The sequence below is a fragment of the Alternaria novae-zelandiae genome (genome assembly GCF_023758075.1).
Source record: "Alternaria novae-zelandiae strain BMP 2774 chromosome Unknown scaffold_4, whole genome shotgun sequence".
NCBI classification, from domain to species: domain Eukaryota; kingdom Fungi; phylum Ascomycota; class Dothideomycetes; order Pleosporales; family Pleosporaceae; genus Alternaria; species Alternaria novae-zelandiae.
Genome location: NW_026056964.1, coordinates 103,075 through 125,019, shown reverse-complemented (window position 1 = coordinate 125,019; position 21,945 = coordinate 103,075). Strand labels below are relative to the sequence as shown.

The window sequence follows — 21,945 nt, the reverse complement described above, 5'->3', positions numbered from 1 at the left end:
GTGGGTCGCTGGTCGCGGCGAAAGGAGCGGCAGAGGTTTGACGACGTGAGGCGTGGTGGGAGGTGGGTGTTGAGTGCCTGACATAAAAGACACGTTCCGCCAGCTGCTTCACGTAGGGATGGAGCTGTGGAGCCTTGCACGCCAAGACATGCCCCTGCCGCCAACGTCATCCCGATCGCCGCTACTTCCCGCAGCAGTTCGCACCACTGTCGCCATACACTCACCACTTTCACCACCAGTCGGATATGGCTTCTCTTCTTGGGTGGAAAGACATCCTCAGGCCGATCCGCGATGGTTACCGCCATCTGTTTCCCACCCCGGACACGGGACCTACACCGGAAGAGAGACGCCATCAGCGCGCATTAGATCGACTGAAGGGCTTCGCCTACTTCGATACCTTTGATCAATTGGAATCGTGGACCGACGCTGACTCTGACCCTCTGAAAAGAGCCAATACGCCGTTGTTACGAGCGACTGGTGGAGTTCCAACCGACGACCGCAAAACTGGTGTTCTATTGATCCATGACTATTCTGGCAACTACCACGACTATGAAAGCGTGCAGGCCGTCGGTGTAGACAAGGAACTCTACTCGTGTGAATACCTCCAGTTTGTTGATACTTTTGTCTACTTCTCTCATAAGCTAGTCTGTGTGCCACCACCCACATGGACGAATACGCTTCACAGGAACGGTGTGGAAGCGCTGGGCACCTTCTTGATTGAACGGCAAACTGAAGGCTCGGAACGTGTGTTTAATCATACAACAGAAGAGTCTGGGGAGATGAACTTCCCCATGGCGAAGAAGTTGGCCTTCATTGCAACACACTTCGGCTTTGATGGCTGGCTCATAAACATCGAGAAGCCGTTCCCAAGCGACGTATGGAATTCAGAGGTCCTTGAAGCTTTTCTACGTCAGCTGAGAGACGAACTAGGAGTCACCAAACGACTCATATGGTAACAATCTCACATCCACTACCCGCCATGACTGACACATGACTCTATCCCAGGTATGATGCGCTCACCACTTCCAACAAAATATCTTACCAGAACGCGCTGACCAGCTCCAACCTCAAATATGCTGACGCATGCGAAAACCTACTCACCAACTACTGCTGGACGGATGTTGATGTTTCTGAATCAATAAAGCTCGGGACGTATACCAACTATCTGGGTGATGGAAAGAAGATTTACTTTGGCGTTGATGTCTGGGCCCAAAACAAGTCTAGCTTTACTCATCCACGCGTCACCTATCCTGAATATGGAGGCGGTGGCACAAACACTGGAGTGGCATTAGCCAAGACCGCAGAATACGGTCTTTCAGTTGGCATCTTCGCGCCCGCATGGTCCTTCGAGCATTTTCCAGGCCATGAGCGGGATGTCGAACGCACCGTCTGGGAAGGCACGTCACTTCCGGAGAGCATTGAGTGCACCTGCGGCGACTGCACATCGCGTCACCCACCAAACAAAGACTCTCCAATTCTACATACAGCCAAAGAGCGCGTGGCAGGCTCAGAACACTTCTTCTACACCGACTTCACCCGCGCATTCTCAACACATGATGACGACACAAAACACCTATTCAACAACAGCGACGCGCACTCACAACTAGGTTCGCAATCCGTCCTTCCGCGTCCAGCCAGCATCTTGCCCAAAAACGAATGCGTCACACTCTCCCATCACATAGAACACTCTCACAACCGCAACATCCTAGTTATCTCCTTCATTCAAGAACATCCAAACGAAGACTGCGACGTAGAAGCCTTCCTTCCCCTTTACAAACTCGACATGCCAGCGGATGGGTCTCTGCAACTCGCGATGGTGCTAGACAGCTACGAGGATCCTAGACCGCCGGAAATGGAGGACATGACGTTTTTTGTGTACTTCAAATCGGGTAGAACGATGCATTATCACACGTTGCATCTATCGCGAGAGCCGATCGTGTTGCTAGATGATATACCTAGAGCGAGGATAGAAGAGCTGGGTGTGCGGGTTAAAGGCCCTTTGAGGGGGACTTTACGTGGGCCTGTGAGGTTAATTGGTTTCAAGGAGATTTGTATCTCGTCTACATTGAAGCTACCTCCAAGCTCCTCTTTCAGCATCAAGGATGTACGGGTTGAAAAGCGCGGTGAAGGCGTGAGTGAACACGTCAGACTGTGCTGGAACTACGAGGATGCAGCGAAGTCCGAATCCAAAACGGCAGGTATGCCATGGAGCGACATCACCGGCCCGTTCGCGCACTTTACAATTCGAAGTAAAGGGCTGCTTCTGGCGAAGGCGTATGCATTGGAGCACATTCTCAACGAGAAGTTCGTTGAAGGTTCTGCTGGACAAAAGATCGAGGTTGAGGTCACAGGCATTGGCTTCGATGGGCGTAAACTCGCGGAGACGCAAGTCGCGTTGCAGCTGTAACATGGTTGAATCCACTTTCTTCCACGGTACTGCGATGACGCAGAGCAGACGAACCACTCACGACTTCCTAAATCCACATCGCATCTACCCAAATTCGTGAACCTGGGTTAGAAGCTCTGTATCAGCGTGGCGGTGCAGGTAGCGCACTATAGGTATATAAACCTCCGTTCGCTATCTTCCCCATCAAGTCCGACTTATCCACCATGCAAATCCCACAGCAAGACTCACCACCCCCTTCCAATTCGAGAATGGAAGCCCCTCAAGAACGCCCCAGTCCGTTGACGATGAAAATAAACGCCCTTAAGTCCGAGTGCGAATTTTACCTCAACAGCTTCCCAGGTAGAGACAACCTGGCCCCAAACACAGGGATCAACGGTTGCATAACAGAATTTCTCGACGGAAAGTATGACGACAATAACGAGGCCCTGGGGATAATTGCCAAAATGGTTTCTTACCGCAACACCTTGACGAGGACAGCAACAGAACTGTTGACCCTGGCGGAGATACCCAAGCCGAACGGGTTAGACTGCGCGGAGTTCGACTTTGAAACGTTCCAAGAATCGCAGGAGTACAAGAATAAGAGGGGCAAATACGAACATGCCTTTAGGCAGGTTGCTCGATTCGATAGGATTTTTTTCCTCCTCCTGATGACGAGGAGGGGAGGCCGTTTGTTAAGCCGGTTAAGTATGTCGCTGCGGCGCTGACGCTGGATGATAATATAGACTCGGGTGAGGAGATTGCGGATGCGGTGCAACGGATTACATCGAGTATGTACATGAGCCTCTTCATTCTGCAATGGCGCTAACGATAATATGTACATAGGCTACCTGAAGTCTCTTCTTCATAAAGATGAAAAGGAAGCCAACAACTCTACAACCCAAAGCGAGGCGCCCGAAAGCCTCACAGCACCAAAGTACGCGCACTCTCAACCCGAGTAAACCGCCGGCCCAGGGCTAACATACTTGAAGCTAGAATCATAAATCGCCTTGGTAAAGACAGGATCACTAGTCTTGTAACCCCCCGGAAAGCTAACACCACTCGGCGTCGCACTGCCACCCCCAGTAACCTTGACCTGGAAGCAACTAACATACGGCTGCGGGTTATTCGCACCAGCATGCAGCGCAATCGCCTCGGCGCGGACCAAGTAGTCCCCGGAAGCAATGTTCTTGGGCACGGTAAAGGCGCGCTTTCCGCAGTTCGCATTAAGGATCTCGGTGCCCCAGGACGCTGTTGTACCCGTGTATCCGTCTTCGGCGACTTTGAAGAAGGAACCGCTGGTGGCGGTTTTGGCGTCGGCGACTTTGGCCATGTAGACGAAGACGGGGCCGTAGTGGTTGCCGCCGATGGCGGGTTGGGAGCAGGAGCGTGCGTTGGGTTGGGCGTGCATTTCGACGGTTAGGGAACTGCCGGCTGTGGGGGTTTTGTTAGTATATCATATGTAACACATCCTCATATCCCATTACATGTGCCATGCTGAATGGGCTGAGTATAATGGAAATGGATTGGCAAGGCTTACCGGCGACTTCGCAAACCCCAGATGTGGACGCTGGGCCGCGTCCGCAGAACATGTCGGGAGAGGTCAGACTGGTGATGGGACTGTTGTCTTTGACAGTTCGCACACATGTGCCCGCCTTATCTTCGCTGCCGACCCAAAGTTCTTGCCAGGTCGAGTGGGCGGAGACGGTCGCCGCCGCAGCGAGGAAAACGGTGGCGTACTTCATGTTGGATGTCGATGGAAGAAGGTGCGAAAAGAGCGAAAGGTATGATGATTCGTATCGAGTCTTTGTTTCGACCACTGGCACTATTCCCAGTATTTATTCACCACTTTCGATTCTCTCTGTCATGCATGCACCGTAGTACACTTCACCACAGCAATCTAACAGCGACGTTTAACATCCACCCGGGCCGCTGTACCTACTCCTCCCTCGTCATCTCCGCACCTATTCGTAGCCTCCACCCACCTATCTTCTTCCATTTTCGCCCCGAGCACTTAGATAGATTAACATCGCTGGCATCAAGCTTTCCTTGGCACCTGTCGGGTAGCGCGTGCCCCGTCAGGCCGTCAGCACTCAATTTGCACGACACACGCTCATTCGCCGGGATGGGGGAAAGCGGAGGCGGCGAGTGTAGATGGAGGAGATTTTGAACTTGCATGCGGGCCATGTCGCCCCAGGTTTCAGCGTTTTAACCTGATTGGGCACGGCATTGGTGGTTTGGTACCGATGTCACATGGCGCAATGGGTGTGGGCTTTTGGGTTTCGGACTGTAATGGCGATGCTTGGCTATATGGAGGTTGTATATTAGATGCGTCATGGTGATCACTGGGGCGGCTGCGTTGGGGCGGTGCGAGGCCGCCGTGTAAGCATTGGCATCTAACATGTTCCAAGGTGTGGTGGCTTTGGGCTCTGGCATAAAGCTGTCGATTATTTGTGCCTGAGCTGTCAGGTGCGTCTCGAAAGGTCGTTGTGATGATCCTCTTATGTTCCTGATCGAGAATGCCGATCTTTCGGCAATTTGGGCCTGGAGCCGCCCGCCGGGCTAGTCGGTATTTAATGCGAAACGGTGTAGAAACGCTAGAACATCCATCATTGGTTTGAGCGTGTCAATACCCACAGCTATTTTCTCTCTTTTCGCCTTGAGTTTGTCTAGAGAAATGAGTAACGAAGGCCACTGGCGGAGAAAGAGTGTGGACGGGCATGGGCCTGAACGCCATTGACTCCTCCCTGCAAGTTCCTCTCGATTCCGATCTGCGATAGATGGAGTATTGTTTAATCTTGGTCTGAGCGTATGATAGTGTAGTGCATGCGAGGCGGTCCCAACCCGGATTCCTTCACGCCTCTTCCGTAGTGGCATAATCGAGATTGCTTCAGATTGGTAATGAAGGAAGCGTTTGGCATCCCACCCCTATCGGAATTGACGCCAGTGGTATCCTCATCACGCACAGCGCAGAGTTTACCAGGCTTTCCTCGACGCCTTTCCCGTGTGTAGTCGTAGATGCCGATCCGTTGGTTGTTCTCGAAGGAAGGAAGACGTCTGGTGTGCTATCGCCGCTCAGAGTCTAAGCACCTTCCACCTTGACGCTCTTCTCCTTCTTCCCGAAGTAGTTCGCCAGAGTATTCTTCTGCGTCGGCTTCTCCTCCTTCTTTCCATCCGCCTTCTTCTTCGCTTCCCCTACACCCATCAACTTCTTAAACTCTTGCCATTCGGCCTTCCCCACAATCCCCCCACTGGCCTCTTTGTGACCCCTCGCAAAGCTCTCTCCAAGCCGTTTTCTCAGCTCCTCGTCCCCTGATGCAATGCTCTCCAACTTCTTGATGATGTCGACCTTCTCCTCTCCTTCGCGCGCTCTCGCGCATTTTGCAACGCGGCACGAGAAGTTGACTTTGTCGGGTAGGTAGCCTTCGTTCGCGCACATGACGATTTCTAGTTTGCTGGACTTGAGGGTGCCAGACCAGCGTGTTGCGATGACGGGATGTATTTGCGCGGCGCTTGATATAGTCAGAACGGCGATTGTAGCGTCGGCGGAGAACTTCGGGGCTGTGTGAGTGCAGCGTTCGGTCTCCCGTCTAACCTCCATGCTTGCATCTTTCAGCTTGTCGGCTTTTGAGATGTCTCCGGGACTGCTCGCGGAAATGACGGCGTCCCAGGCATCTTGCACATTGTATGCTGCTGATCTACGTGGTGCATTGGCTAAAGCCACGGCATCGTTGATGGACTTCTTAGGATGTTGCTTGAAAGTTGCGACCATGTCCGGAAAGGGGGGTTCCCACTTTATGCTGCTTCCGAGATCACCGTGGGTTCCTAGTGCTGCTAACCATGATATCTTGTCGTGAAGGTCAGGGTGTAGAGGAAGACAGATGGTGTATGTCAGTAGTGCACTGGTTGCCACAGGTGGGCAGTCGTGTGCAGTCACATAATCGCTTCCTTCTGGGAACCCGCCCTCATCTGCAAAGTGGTGGTCTACCACGAGACATGTGTGAGGTGAATCGATGACAGGCGGTGTTTTTCGGCTGCCTTGGTCTAGGATGAAGATATAAGAGGGCGACATGGCTGTCAGAGCCTGCTTTGTGCTTTCATCATGTACATTGGAGCCTTTTGGTGGAAAGTAAACGGATATTAGATCACCTGGGAGACCTAGAGCGGTAAGAGTATGATGAAGTATGGCACCAGAGGAAAGTCCGTCTGCATCCTTGTCGGGTAAAATGACTGTTGGTTTTTGCGCTTCAGCACTGTGGCAAATTAGCACATAACATCTCATCCGTCGAGTGCGTCTTAATGTACCATTCTCTGATGATCTCTTGCGCGCGTTCAATTTGCTCCTTCCTCGCCGGCCAGACATTCTCTCCCGACTCGTCCTGTCTTGATGGAGTGAGATGATACGCGGGAATCTCAGTCTTCGCCTTCGTCGTCGACTTTGTCTTCTTTGGTTTCGGTGGCGATATATCTTTCTCAGCTTTCCGTTTTGCTGGACTCGACATGATGGTGGATGCGTGGAGTTGCCGGGGTTGGATGAAATTGGCGAGTAGTGGCGATAATCGTGGTGGATACAGACTTAGTGAAGAGAAGTTCGATAATTGCGCCAATCGACAGACGGGAAATCTCATTATACAGTTGCGACAAGGTAGTTGCAGAGCGTAACGAGTGGATGCAAGGGTGAAAGGTAGGAGAGTATCGATGACGTCGTTGACACGCTAGTCTCTTTTTCGCCCAACCTCCCCATCATACTCCAGCACCGCGTCAAGCAAAACCTGTGCTCCCAAAGCGCAATGCTCAGGACTCGTATACTCTTCCGGATTGTGACTTATCCCCCCTTTGCTCGGCACGAATATCATACTTGTCGGACACACCCTGCTCGTCCACGCACTATCATGTCCTGCTCTACTCTTCATCTGCATAACCTGACCTTGACCCACTAACCCCACCGCCGCCGTCCTCACAGCCTCGATACAATCCGGATGGAACTTCGATTCGGGTAATCCCCATGTACGCTCCACGGAATACTTGGTCCCGTTGTCTTCTTCCTTGATGACTTGATCGAATGCGCGTAAGATGGACTCGGAAAGCTGATCGACGAGATCATCAGTGTCGCATCTAACATCCACCACGAATCCTACGCCAGCGGGTATAGTAGCTTGCGAACTTGTATCACTGCTGATGACACCCACGGTAGCTACACCCAGGCCAGTCTGCACGGCGGTGTCTCTTACGGCGGTGATGAGCCGTGCAGCTGTTACTAGAGCGTCTGCTCTTCCTTCCATGGGCGTTGTGCCTGAATGGCCTTCTCGACCTGTGACGCGGATGGCGAACCATTTCATTCCTTGTACACTCGTAACAACACCGACTTGCTTTCCCTCACGCTCAAGGATTGGGCCTTGCTCAATGTGTAGTTCGAAGTGCGCGGACAGAGTGTTCTCGCGGTAATCGCACGGCGTTGAACCAAGGTATCCTGTTTCCTGTAAAGCAGTTGCCATGGATATCTTGTCGGTATCGTGGAGAGCATGGCATGCGGATAGATCTGTGCTACTGTGCGTACTCCAGACACCGGATGCCATCATTGCGCCGGGGAACCGCGCGCCTTCTTCGTTGGTCCAGTTTATCAGGGCGATGGGGTGGTGGGTTTGGATGTTGTTTTCGTGCAGGGTACGGAGGACTTCTAGGGCTGATTGAACGCCTAGGATGCCGTCGTATCTATCTTTTCATCAGGCTCTGATGACTGTGATGATTGCTTGGGTAATGGTGCGCCTACCTCCCGCCTGCTGGTTGCGTGTCCATGTGACTACCCATGCCAATTGGTGCTTTGTCTGTAGCGGTACCTGGGCGTATGGCGAATATGTTTCCCATTTGATCGATTTTGATGTCGCATCCTAGACTCTTGCATTCGCTGACTAGCCAGTCTCGAGCCGCTTTGTCGGAGGGGGTTAAGGTTAGGCGGCACATGCCTGTTGACGGCGCTGGGAGAGCGCCGTATGAAGTGCATGTTTCTTGTAATGTGCTGTTCAGCCTTTCGCCGTTGATCTTGAGAGCTTTGGAAGGCATGGTGATACAGGTGTACGTTGGCAAGTCGAAGACTGCCCAGGTGATCCAGAGAGCTACCTAGGTACGCATGGTAGTTGGAAGCGTCACAACTGCGGTAGCTACATCCGACGCGTCGGCTTGCGAGAAACTCGTCTCCTTCATCTATGACCAATGTCTATGACTGTGCAGGACATATGCATCATTCTCGAGCGCGTTTATACGCGAATAGGCGTTGTGGTTGATAAGAACGACGACGGGAGGAAGGTGGGGCAGCGCGAAAGAGGGGTCAAGATACGCACCTCACAAACCTGGACTAGCCCTCTTTTCACTACTACGATAACCGCTGAGATGTATCCTCTCGTGATCGTGTATGACCGGGAAGTATATTTCGTGTCATTGTTCTGCTCGGAAAAAGGTTGAACGAAGCTGCAATGGAGTACGATCTAATCATCATCAATGGAGTGGTAGTTTCCGAAAATGAAGTTCAAGAGTGGGATATCGCTATCAAAGACGAGAAGATCGCAAAGGTAGTTTCAAGAGGAGGTTTGAATGATGCACAAGCGACGAGAACGATAGACGCTGAAGGCGGCTATGTGATGCCAGGAGGTGTGGACGCTCATGTTCATCTCCAAGAACCTCCACTATTCGGCAACGGCTCAACAGCAGATAACTATGAGACCGGCAGTCGATCGGCGGTATGCGGTGGTACCACTACCATGGTGACCTTTGCGCCTCAAAAGAAGACCGAGGATACTCTTCTTGACACTCTGGCGGCCACTCATGAGCGAGCGAAGGACAACTGCTACATCGACTACTCATTCCACATCATCGTCGGCAACCCTTCAGAAAGGGCGCTCTCAGAGTTCAAGACCCTGCGAGAAGAAGGCATATCCTCCCTCAAGATCTACATGACCTACGAGGCCCTTCAACTGCACGATGGCCAGATTCTAGACATCCTCCTCGAGGCCCGGAAACAAGGCATAACGACCATGATCCACGCCGAGAACGGACAGGTAATCGACTGGATGACCGCGCAACTCGAAAAGAAGAAGCTGTTCGCGCCGAAATACCACGGCTCATCCCACCCGCCCATGGCAGAGACCGAAGCCACCTACCGTGCAATCAGCTTATCAGAGTTCATGGACACTCCCATCCTCATCGTCCACGTATCCACGCCCGCAGCAGCCGCACATATCAAAGCAGCGCAAGACCGCGGACTACCCATCTACGCCGAAACATGCCCGCAATACCTCTTCCTCACGAAGCTAGATCTCGACCAACCCGGTTTCGAAGGCGCGAAATGCGTATGCTCACCCCCACCTCGTGAAAGCGAAGCAGACTGCGACGTCATCTGGGAGGGCCTTGCAAACGGCACATTCACCATCCTTTCTTCCGACCACTGTCCCTTCCGCTATGACGATCCTGAGATGGGTAAGAAGTCTAGCATCAGCGCAGAATACCCTCTAGGCCACTTCAAATATATCCCCAACGGCTGCCCTGGTATCGAAACACGCCTTTCCCTCACCCTCAGCGCAAACCGCCTCAAGCTCACCAAATTCGTGGAGGTCACATCTGCGAATCCCGCGAAGCTATACGGTCTCTATCCGAAAAAAGGCGCGCTGATAGAGGGCGAGTCGGATGCTGATATCAATATCTGGTATCCAGATGGCAAGATGGAGGAGTTTGAGTTGACGAATAGTATGCTGCATCATGATGTTGACTACACGCCTTTTGAAGGGAGGAAGCTGAAGCAATGGCCGAGGTGGACGTTGTTGAGGGGGAAGATGGTTTGGGATAGGGACAATGGCGGGTTGTTGGGGGAGAAAGGGTATGGAAGGTTTACGAAGAGGGATACGAGTAGTCTGGCGAAGCCGATGAAGGAGGGGGAATGGGTGTTGCCGTTGTAGGTGTGGGTTGTGGTGATGCGCGTGCGCCGTGGCATTGGACTTGTAGATTGATCATCGACGCGTTGAACGTGTTTGATTGTTACGTGACACGAGATGTCGCATGCAACGCGTGGATTCTCCTCGGGGTCTCCATAACCTTGGAATGTATTCGGTGTTTTAGCTTTGAGCGAACGGCTGGGCTTGCAGATGATGTTTGCCGCGGCTTGATCCTTATCTTATCAGCCCCCTGTGCACCTCGCGTCCCACCCCATTCTTGCTTCCACCTTCCTTCGCGACAGCACGTACATTGTGCATATCTCCATCATGTCACATCAAGCATGCATGACTAACGGCACGCGGTCCTCTTATCAGAGGCGCGGCTCCTGCTTGCCGTTTCCGAGGCAGCTATCAGGCCCATGAGGCTTGTAGCTTGCAACACTGGCATATGAGCTTGAGCGAGCTTATCACGCGCTCAAGCTGAATCTCATCACTTTTTAGGCAATATGTCGACCTCGGGTTTGCCGGTAGAGAATGTAGATGTACTTGTGGTAGGTGGAGGGCCAGTAGGTACACAATCCCATACTCCATAAAGTGCGCTATCATACTGACACCCATGCCCAGGCCTCGTAACCGCCTACCAACTCGCGCGCAACCTCCCTCGCTCTACGCATCGCATCAAGATCATAGAACAATATCCCAAGTCATCCCAAGACAATTATGGACGCGCCATTACCCTCTTCCCGAGAACGACTGAGATGCTCGATCAGCTTTCTCTGGCTGATTCCCTTGCTCAGCAGTGTTTCGCTTGTCGCGAGACCGTGAACTACGATAAGCATGGCAATGAGGTCGAAGGAAGAGGTTGGGCGTTCATGGAGAACATGAAAGATACCAAGTGGGACTTCGCGTTGGTGCTACGTCAGAAGTACCAGGAAGAGGTGTTTAGGAAAGCACTGGCTAAGGAGGGGGTACAACTCGATGCGCCGTATACCCTGGTGGACATCGAGATTATAGACGGGGTTGAGATGGGTGGATATCGCATACTGGCTACGATTGAACATGGCGAGACCAAGGTGAAGAGCGTAGTCAGATGTCGATATCTGGTCGGCGCAGACGGTGGGCGGTCTTTCGTACGACGAGCCATGAAGATCCCCTTCGACGGTTCCTCCAGCGAAGACAAGTGGGTACGCGTCGATGGTGTTATTGAGACCGACCTCCCCAAACCGCGAACGTACTGCGCCATCGAATCGCCGACACACGGAAACGTCCTCTGGGCCGCGCTCGACAGAGGTGCAACACGTATAGGCTTTGCGTTCACAGCGGAGCGCCAGAAAGCATACAAGGTGTTCGACGAAGAAGCCGCCGTCAAAGAAGCCATCGCATCAGTCAAGCCGTTCAACCTCAAGTTCAAGCAGGTGGATTGGTGGACCATCTACGTTGTCGGGCAGCGTATCGCGCGCTCATTCTTCGTGAATGAACGCATCTTCCTTGCCGGCGACGCATGTCACACACATAGTTCTGGTGCAGCACAAGGCATGAATACCGGCATGCATGATGCCGTCAACCTCGGTTGGAAGCTTTCCCTCGTGCTCCAAGGTCTCGCCAAACCCGACCTGCTACACTCGTACGAAGCAGAGCGACTCCCCAATGTACAGCGATTGATCAACTACGACAAAGACATCTCGCGCCTCATGACGATGCAGTTACCCGAGGGTTGGACCGGCGATCCAAACGCAGATCCAAATGAGATACTAGGCGTAGTCATGGCCGAAGCAGCGACGTTCAGTAGCGGACTGGGTATATACTACGAGCCAGATTCCTACCTCAACCTCGCGCAGAGCTCGGGTGTGTCGTCTGTACAGCCTGGCCAGCGCGCACCGGATGTTACGCTACAGAAACCTGCGACTTTCGAGGCTACGCGATTACAGAGTGAGACACCGAATACTGCGACATTTTATATTGCGCTATTTGCTGGGGAAGTGTCGCGCACGAAACTTGCTTTAGCGTCGTTCACCGCTGCGATGTCTGCAGTGCCTTGGCTTAATGATGAGGATGTTCCGGTATCGTGTCTTTCCATTATCGCAGGACCGGGTGGACCGTCAGCGTATGAGACACTGGGTGGTATGCCATTCGGTCGTGTGTTTTACGATAGGGATTGTAGTGCGCATATGCGCTATGGTGTTGCGACTGAGAAGGGGGCCATCGTGGTGCTGAGACCTGATGGGTGGGTTGGCACGGTTGTTGAGCTGGATGGGGATGCGGGGCCGAAGCTGGAGAGGTACTTTGGACGGTTTCTGCTTGCTGCAGCGGAAGGCAACAAGGCTGAGGCGAAACTGTAAAGACGTGACGGGATCACCAAGCTCTGCCGGTGGACTCATGCGCGTCGTGTCGCTCGTTTAACAAGCTCAGCTGAGTGCCTTCCATAACAGGGTTCTCTCACTTGTCATGCTTCGGTGGATAGCCAGTTGCGCGGGCGAATGCACAGGGCTGAGATGGTCCCCCGCTTTGCGATGTACACAATTATGCGATTGGGATGGGGTTCTCGATTAGTAGGCGACAAGGCTGGCCCCCATTCATCGCAAGCCATCTCGCAGTGGCTGCTTATCTGCACGAGCTTCTTCAACTCGCTCACAGCCAATCTTTTAGCGCCTGAGGCATTTTCTTGATAGCAGTGTATGGTTTTGTTACACCGCGGGATGGAGTTGTTGTCATGCAGATCCTGGGCCTTGCATACATGTGGTACTCTTGGCAGCTGAGCTGGAGTCATATATTCTCTCATGTGGTCCAGCCCCGTATCGTCCATTTTTTCCATGGTCTTAGTTGCCCAAGACACCGACAAAGAGATGCGACGATGTCGACAACAAACTCTTCAACATCGCCCGATCGTGAAGAGCTTGAGGCTCGCAGAAGCGTATTTATCTACGACGGTAACGTGAAACGCTTTGTCTTAAAGTCCTCTGAGAGTGTCACCTTCAGGAACTTGACCAAGATTCTCGATCTCTTTTCCACATCCACGTCTGCCACCCAGACCAGCGAAGCAATGCCATCAATTCAAACACAAGCCTCTGCCTTTTCCAACAGCGTTACATTTCTTGAGCTACCTTTCTTGGAAAAAATATCGGGAGGCTTTTGTAAAGGTTGAGTTTGAGTAACAATTGAGATTCTGCGTATAGGTCTATCTAGGTGCCCGCAGAGGTTTTAATGTTCCTTGCACAGGCCGCTCGCCTAATGCAGAGCTAGGCCTAATTAGGTAGAGGTTGTAGGTTTAATTCTTTATACTACCTCTCTCTTTAAAAAGAGTAAGTTCTAATACTCTACGCAATTCTTTTTGCTCTATATAATATACTATATTAGTATAATTATAATTATAAATATAATACCTATGTTATAAAAGCTACGCAGGCTAATATAAGTTATATAGCGTTTTCTTTTATTCTATATATTCTCTATATTCTCTATTATATCTCTTAGTTATAGGCTTAGGCTATCTATAAAGTCTTACTTATAAGAGACGCGTTAATTAATAGTAATAATATAGACATTAGATTAAGTATATAGTAGAAAGAGTAACGCTGCGTAATTCTACTTAGTAGTTAGTCTACTAGACAGCGCTTACGCTCTATACCTTAATAGCTTTATTTTCTAGCTAAACTAGAGTTATAATAGATAAGTAGTAACTTTCTAAAGGCTAAATTATAGTATTATTATACGCACCTATTATATAGGTTTTCTCTAGCTCTTAGTATATAAAGCTATTATAATATTAGTAGAAGTAACTACTCTAAGTTCTTATATATAATAGTTAATAGCCTATATAGAAAGTTTCTACTTTATAACATAGTAAGATAAGAACGTAGAAGTACTTTTCTTAATTAGTTAACTTACGTATTAAAGTAGAACGTAAGTACTTACGTTTTACTATTAGTAATAATATAGATTTCTATAGTGTAAGACTATTAATTATTATTATTATAAGATCTTATTAGCTAGCTAAGGTTCTAAATATAGAGTATAGCTTAGGCTTTATTAGGTTATAGTAGTAATAGTCTAGAATAGTTTCTACGCTACTAACAACATTTATATAGAGCTTCTATAAGAGATTATTAGAGCCTTTAGAATAATTAGCCTACTAAACATAATATTAAAGAAAGCTCTTACGTTTAGTACTTAGGTTTTTTATCTACTTATTAATTTTATAGTTTTTAATACTTTTAATAATATAGTTCTTATTATCTTCTATATCTAGGTATATAGCTATAGACTACTTAGTATCTCTAATCTATCTAGGTATAAGATCTTTAGAGTATAGGTATAGTAACTATAGATAAAAGACGTTATATAGGTAGCTTATTTTCTTTAGTAGCTAGAGCTTATATACTAAGTTATTAATAGAGTAAATAACTTTAAATAGTCTCTAATTCTTAAAGTCTAATAAGTAGTTAAGTTAAATAGTATAAATATTTCTAGTATTAAGTATTACTATATTACTAATCTTAAAGAGTAGTGTAGAAAGGTAGTTATTATTAGTATACTCTACTTATTTAGCTTACGCCTATATTATAGAGTATTATAGCTTCTAGCGTAACTTATTAATATATAGTGTAAGTTAATTAGCGCGTATCTTATCTATACGTACTAGTGTAGTGTTTTTAGATAATATAGCTATAGAAGGTTCTAGACCTAACTTTAGCTTATATCTCTTAGTAGTATAGAAAGAGAAGACACTAGTACTTACGCTAACTATTAAGTTAGCTTTAAATTCTATAATAGAAAGATATAAGGCCTAATTATTCTATTTATAGTTAATATATATATAAAGATACTATTTAAAGTATATATTAGTATTCTTAGTCTATCTATTAGTCTATAGGTAAAACGTAGTAGAGTATTTTAGGTAAGTACTTAGGCGTTAATATAGTTATTTCTAAAAGTAAGCTATAAACTAGCTTCTATAATTAGTAACTATTTTCTCTAAGTATTTCTTCTTTCTTTATATATACTCTATAAACACTTAAACTAGAGCGTTAATAGTAAAAGCTACTATTAGAATAAACTTCTTCTTCTTTATAAGCCTATCTACTATTACTAGAATATTAGTAAAGATTTATCTATTATAAGAATAGAGTAGTAAATAAGTAATAAAGTCTATAGAAATATAAGACTAGTACTTATAGAGAATAGGTAGTAGATATAAAAGACTATATCTTCTATTATAATAGCTTTTAGTATATTTATAAGTAAGATAGTTATAGAGATATTATATAATATTAGTAGTTATCTTTAGCTAATAGTACTATTAAGAGAGGCGTAAGTATAACTTATATTTACTACTATATCTACTACAAAATGCTTAGTAAGACTACTTAATAACCTTAGTGTAGATATACTCTAAACTAGGTATATAGACTTTATTCTTAATATATAGAAGACTTTTTTATAGAGTATAATTTTCTAGTTTAATATATATATAGTAACTACTATAAATTAAATTATAAGAGATATAGTGTAACTTCTTCTAGATAGCTTTAATAAGCTTCTTAAGTATTCTATCTTTCTTTTTAGTATACTTAGCTTTAATTATAAGCTATAGATCTTTTTAAGTAGTATTAGATAGGTTTTTGTTAGTAACGTTAAGAGAAGTAAGATATAAAGAAAATATTATTAAAGCTAATTTAGCGTATACCTTACTAATAGCGTCTTTCTTACTAAGCTAATATATTATCTAGGCTAAGGTAATAAGATTATTAAAGTGTTTAGAGTAATAGCGCGTAAGGTATAATACGTAGTAGCTACCTCTATTCTTTTTAAACTATATATAGATAATCTTAGCTTTAGAGTTAACCTAGTCTAGTTTAATAATAGTTTAAACTTAGAAGTGTTACTATTTATTATTATAATTAGTAGATAAGTTACTAAGTTAGCGTGTAAGAGCGTTAGGCTTAGTTTCTTACTTTCTAAAGTAATACTTAATATAGAAGTTAAACTTAGCTAAGAACTTAGTCTATTAGACTTACTATTAGTTTAGATATTTATTAGTTATAAACGTCTAGAGAGCTTAATAATTAGATAGAACTTTAATTAAGTTCTTTGTGCTAGTAAGTTTAAAACACTATTCTTTAAATACTTAGATAATAGTAAGAAGCTCTTTATTATATATCTTATAATTATATTTAGCTAGCGTTATTTTTTTAGATAGAAAGGTAACTAGTTAGAGTACGCTATTATATATTTAAGATAGAATAGTAGCTATAACAAAGTCTAAGGCATCTATTTCTAACTATAACTCTAGGTTTAGGTTAAAGTAAGCTAAGACTCTAGCTATAGTAAAGGTATCTTTAATATAGTAAAAAGCTATAAAGGTAGTAGAGCTATTAGTAAGTAGAAAGAACTTACGTGTATTAATATTCTTTCTAGTAAGTTCTATTAGAGCTTTAGCTAGATATAAAAATTTCTTAATAAAGCGCTTATAGAAGTTTATAAAGCTTAGAAATAACTATATATTCTTAATAGTGCGTAGAAGAGACTAGTTCTTAATAGTAGTAACTTTCTTAGAATCTATCTTAAGCTTATTAGTAGTAAGAATAAGTTCTAGGTACTTAACTTATTTAACTTTAAACTTACACTTAGTAGTATCTAGATATATATCTATACTCTAAAGTTTCTTTAGTATAGTAAGAATATATTTCTTATATAGTAACTTATCTTTACTATATATTAAGACGTTATTAAGATATACGCTATAAATATTATTAAGGTATTCTCTTAGAGTCTTATTAATAAATATCTAGAACGTTTTTAGAGTATTATATAAGCTAAAGAGTATAATAAAATACTTATATAAGCTATATCTTGTCTAGAAGATAGTTTTTTTCTTATTACCTAACTTAATTCTAATAGAGTTAAAAGTAGTAATAACGTTAATAATACTTATAATATAAACTTTAGATATTTAGGTAAGAGTTTCTTTAATTAATAGCAGCGTATTCTAATTCTTTTTTATAATAGTATTTAAACCTTAGTAATTAATATAAATACGTAGTCTACTTTCTAGCTTTTTAATAATAAGAATAAGTAAGACGTAGAGTAACGTACTAAGTTAAATAAAGCTCTTACCTATTATTTTATTAATATAAGTTTTAATAGCTTCTATCTCTTATTATATAAGTTTATAAATATAGAGTTAAAAAGGCTTATTAGCTTTAATATTAATAGCGTAGTTTATACTAGGTTAATAGAGAGGTAATATATTAGCTAGATAGAGGCTAAAGATTTTCTTTATCTTAGAATATAACTAGCCTAGTATAAGCTTCTTTAGTTTCTTATCTATTATTTTAGCCTTTTTATACTTCTTTATATACTTATTAAAGTTATTCTAAGATATACTAGCGTAATAGGCTATATTATTCTAAAAGGCGCTAAAGTTATAGTTCTACTCTAGAAGGTTCTTTAGCTTATTCTAGTAATAAGGTTTAATCTAGATAATTTACTCTAGATAATATTTAGCTATAAGATAAGTAGTGTACGTACTTATTATTATAATAGCTATATTCTTATTAGTCTTTTAGGTATAACTATCTAGAAGACATTTATTACTATATATAGTTTCTATAATTCTAGTATATAAGTAATTTAGGTAGTAATAGAGACTATTAAAGGTTATAGACTGTTTAGTGCTAAAGCTAAATATAGAGTTATACTAGTCTATCTAGTTTATACCTAGAATAAGGTTATAGCGCTCTATACTTATAATATAATATAGAATAGTGCTAGTATAAGAGCTATAGGTAATAAGTAGTTCTATAGCTTCTGTAAGAGATTTAATAGTATAGCTATTAGTAAAAGTTAACTAAATTAGAGAAGTCTTAGTTTAGTGTAGTTTATAGTTTATAGCTTACTAGTAACTAATAAAGTAGACGCTAGCTCTAGTATTAACTAAGTAAGTAGTTGTCTTCTTACTTATTAGTGTATTAAGTTAGTACTTATAGTCTAACTATAAGGTAGAGTAAAGGCTACTATTAGAAAGTATAGCACTAGTAGAAAGGTAGTGTTATTATAGTAGTAGAGTCTTAACGCCTAGTATAGTTATTACTATAGCTTTAAGTTAATTATAGTACTCTATTATAAGATAAGTCTTTCTAAGTAATTTACTCTATTTTAGCTTCTAGATATTATAAGTTTATTTAGAAGCGTCTAAAAATCTAAGCTTTAGATTAGATTAACTATATAGCTTTTATTATTAGCTTTATCTTTAACGTAAGCTTAATAGTTATTATTAGAGTACTAGTTATCTTTAATAGAAGCGCTCTTATTATTAGTAAAGTTAGTATCTAAGGCGTTTAATAATAAACCTTTAATCTAGTTAAAGAGTATAGCTTAGTTCTTAGTATAGTTATTACTCTAATATAACTTATTACTATATTTAAAGTAGGCTTTATTCTTAAATAAGATATCTTACTACTTATTAGTGTAACTAAACGCTATAGAACGCTTAGCTATATAGTTAGATACGTGCTTACACTTTAGAGAGTAGTTACTAGGTAACTAGTAATAGTCTTTACGTGCGCTTGCATAGTTACACTCTAGCTTATATCTAGCCTTTTTAGTAGTAGAAGTAGAGTAATAATTAATCTTTTTCTAATTAAGGTTTTAGTTATAAGCGTAGTTTAAGAAAGAGGTAAGCGTCTCTCTATAAATAGATCTAGTAGTAGTAGTAGTAGTAAGATCTAGGCGTATATATTAACGCGCGTATCTTACTATCTTATAGTTACTCTTCTTAAGAATAGCGTGCACTTTTAGAAATTACTATCTCTAAGTAATAAACGTCTTACTATTTTTCTATATAAAAGTATACTAATTATAAAGAATAGCTTTTACTTCTATTTTCTTTTTATAGGTTTTAGCTCTAAAGTGTTTATCTAAAGTGTCTAGAATATCTAGATAGCTCTTAGTAGAAGTAATGTTATACTTAATTAGGTTCTAGATATTATCTTTAATTTAGTTCTCTAAGTATATAAAAGTAGTGTAATTACTAATATAGGTTAAATATTTATTTACTATAGAGTATTACTACTTCTTATAGTTTTTATCTTTGCTATTATTATTACTCTTATATATAGAAATATTAGGTAGATAGATAGTAACACCTCTACTAGTGTCTATAATAGTAGATAAAGCTTAATTATATAGGCTAGCTATAGGCTAGCGTTATTACTTAGAAGCTATAAATAGAGTTAACTATTACTTACTACGCGCGTGTTAACTAGCGTTAGCGTAATAGATATAACTAGAGTTATCTTATTAATAGTAGTTAATATTATTATAGTAGATATAGTTAGCGTTGTTTTAGTAGTTAGTGTTATTATAATAGGCTTAGTTTATAAGAACTAACGCTAAGTAGCTATTACGCCTATTCTTATAGAAGAGCGTATTCTATTAGTAGTAGTTATTAGAGTTAGTAGTGTTATATTAGAGAATAGAGTAGAGCTTATAGTTAAGCTTATAGATAAGTAACTTATTTAAGACTACGTTATACTTACGCTAAAGGTAAGCTTTACTAGTCTATTTATTACTAAGCTATTAATTAATATACTTATAGTTAGCGTTATAGTTAGTATAGTTAACGTAATACTAGTTAGCCTTTTTCTTCTCTTTAATAGCGCGCTTATATTCTACACTAGTAACCTTTTACTCTATCTTCTAGTCTTAATAGAAGTAGTTAGCTTTACTCTTCTTATATTAGAGGTTCTTCTTTACTTAGTTAAGCTTATTCTTAATTAAGTCTTAATTATTTTTAAGCTTACTAATAGTGTATTAGTAGGTATTACTAGTAGTGTAAAGTTCTTAGAGTTATACTTATAGAGCAGCGTAAGCTAGGTACTCTTTAATTTTACTAGCGTCTCTAGATATAGAGTTCTTACTCTTTAGCTTCTTTATAGTAGTTTTAAGATTATAAATATAGTTAAGCTTCTTATTATAGAAGTGCCTTAGAATAGTAAAGAGTAGTAGTTATACTTATTATAATAACGTATTATATTCTTTAGTAAGAAGGCTAATAGTAGTTATAATATAGATAAGTATAGTATAAAACTACTAGAGATATATAGTAATAGCTTTACTAAGTTAGTTCTTATTACTAATAGTAATATAAGAGTATAACTCTTTAATAGTATTAAGTTTAATACCTTTCTTAAGGTCTTAGCCTATTATAATTATATAGCTAGTAGCGTAGTTATTATTAGTATAAGAGTAGAAAGTGTAAAGCTCTAGCTATTAGCTAGACTCTAGAGAAATATAGATAATCTCTAAGTTATTATTAGTAATAATTTTAACGTAGTCTTCTAGAATATTAAGCTTAATATAATAGGCGTTATAAGTCTTAGACTCTTCTAGTACCTTAGTACTAGTTACCTCTTCTATAATAGATAGTAGAGAGTATAGATCTAGAAAGCTACTTTAGTAGTAGTTAGACTACTAGATCTTACGTAGCGCTAGTTTCTAAGCTATAGTGTTCTAGGTATCTTAGGTCTTATTAGAGTAAGATAGTAGGTTCTGCAAATAGAAGAAGCGCTGTTAAGATATATTAGTTAATAATAATAATAGTTATATAATAGTAGAAATAAAAGTTAATATATAATTATAGAGTATTACTTACTTAATAGTATAGTTATTATTATACGTCTTAGTACTTAACGTATAATATATAGATTTACCTTTAACTACTTACTTTAATTAAAGTAAGCTAATTCTCTACCTTTTATATTATAACTTTAGTAACGCTAAGTGCTCTAATAAAAGGCTTCTAGTAGTACTTATAAGTTACTCTACTTCTAATATCTTTGTATTCTATATTACGTATTATGTATAGTGTTACTAATTATTATTTAAGTGTTAGGCTTACTTCTAATTATAGAAAGATATTAGTAATACTATAGGCTTACTTATTTAATAAGCTTTATAAGCTAGAGTAAAGTTATAGTTATAGTTATTATAGATATAGTAGCTATTATAGTAGAGAAAAGGTAGATATCTATATTCTAAGTATAGAGTAACGTAGAATAGTGTAAAGGTTAAGTTTAAGTAATAATTAAGATTCTACGTATAGGTCTATCTAGATATCTATAGAGGTTTTAATATTTCTTATATAAACTACTTACTTAATATAGAGCTAGGTCTAATTAGGTAGAGATTATAGATTTAATTCTTTATAGCTTTATTATAGAGGTTGTAAGATAGAATATCTACTCTTTATTATACAATCCGCGAGGTTACGTTTTAGCTAGTACTTTAGTACTAGAGATTATAGATTAAAACTTATTTATCTCTAATTTTTATTAAATATAATAACTTATACCTAGCCTAATAGTAAGCCTTACTTTATAACGCTAACGCCTTTTTTTAACTTTTTATACTAATACCTAATACTAATATATTATAGTACTAAGACTATTTACATAATATTCTTATTACTAAATAAAGACTCTATAAACGCTACCTTATTTATACTTTTTTTAACTAGTAGGTTTAGCTTATTTATAAGTATAAGAATAGCTTTTTTTTATTACCTAAGATAGAGTACTACTAAAGTAGTATTTATACTATTAACTTCTATAGTCTTCTTAAGAATATTATATTTTATTACTA

At 41.9% G+C, this 21,945-nt stretch overlaps 5 protein-coding genes across 5 annotated transcripts; 3 read left to right on the top strand and 2 right to left on the bottom strand.

The window, feature by feature from the left end:
• Positions 1-245: 245 nt before the first annotated feature.
• On the top strand, positions 246-2,407 carry J4E88_002560 (uncharacterized protein; the record flags this gene model as incomplete). Its single annotated transcript, XM_049396221.1, has 2 exons — positions 246-952; positions 1,006-2,407. The coding sequence occupies 2 exons, from the start codon at positions 246-248 to the stop codon at positions 2,405-2,407; spliced, it is 2,109 nt and encodes a 702-aa protein (XP_049257569.1).
• A 925-nt stretch (positions 2,408-3,332) lies between these two features.
• Positions 3,333-4,128, bottom strand: J4E88_002559 (uncharacterized protein; the record flags this gene model as incomplete). Its single annotated transcript, XM_049396220.1, has 2 exons — positions 3,333-3,817; positions 3,924-4,128. The coding sequence occupies 2 exons, from the start codon at positions 4,126-4,128 to the stop codon at positions 3,333-3,335; spliced, it is 690 nt and encodes a 229-aa protein (XP_049257568.1).
• Positions 4,129-7,177: 3,049 nt separating this feature from the next.
• J4E88_002558 (uncharacterized protein) lies at positions 7,178-8,443 on the bottom strand (the record flags this gene model as incomplete). The annotated part of the gene is made up of 3 exons (XM_049396219.1): positions 7,178-7,270; positions 7,330-8,095; positions 8,154-8,443. The coding sequence occupies 3 exons, from the start codon at positions 8,441-8,443 to the stop codon at positions 7,178-7,180; spliced, it is 1,149 nt and encodes a 382-aa protein (XP_049257567.1).
• Positions 8,444-8,853: 410 nt separating this feature from the next.
• On the top strand, positions 8,854-10,329 carry J4E88_002557 (uncharacterized protein; the record flags this gene model as incomplete). Its single annotated transcript, XM_049396218.1, has 1 exon — positions 8,854-10,329. One exon carries the CDS (start codon positions 8,854-8,856, stop codon positions 10,327-10,329), a length of 1,476 nt encoding a protein of 491 aa, XP_049257566.1.
• A 482-nt stretch (positions 10,330-10,811) lies between these two features.
• Positions 10,812-12,644, top strand: J4E88_002556 (uncharacterized protein; the record flags this gene model as incomplete). Its single annotated transcript, XM_049396217.1, has 2 exons — positions 10,812-10,875; positions 10,930-12,644. 2 exons carry the CDS (start codon positions 10,812-10,814, stop codon positions 12,642-12,644), a joined length of 1,779 nt encoding a protein of 592 aa, XP_049257565.1.
• Positions 12,645-21,945: the final 9,301 nt, after the last annotated feature.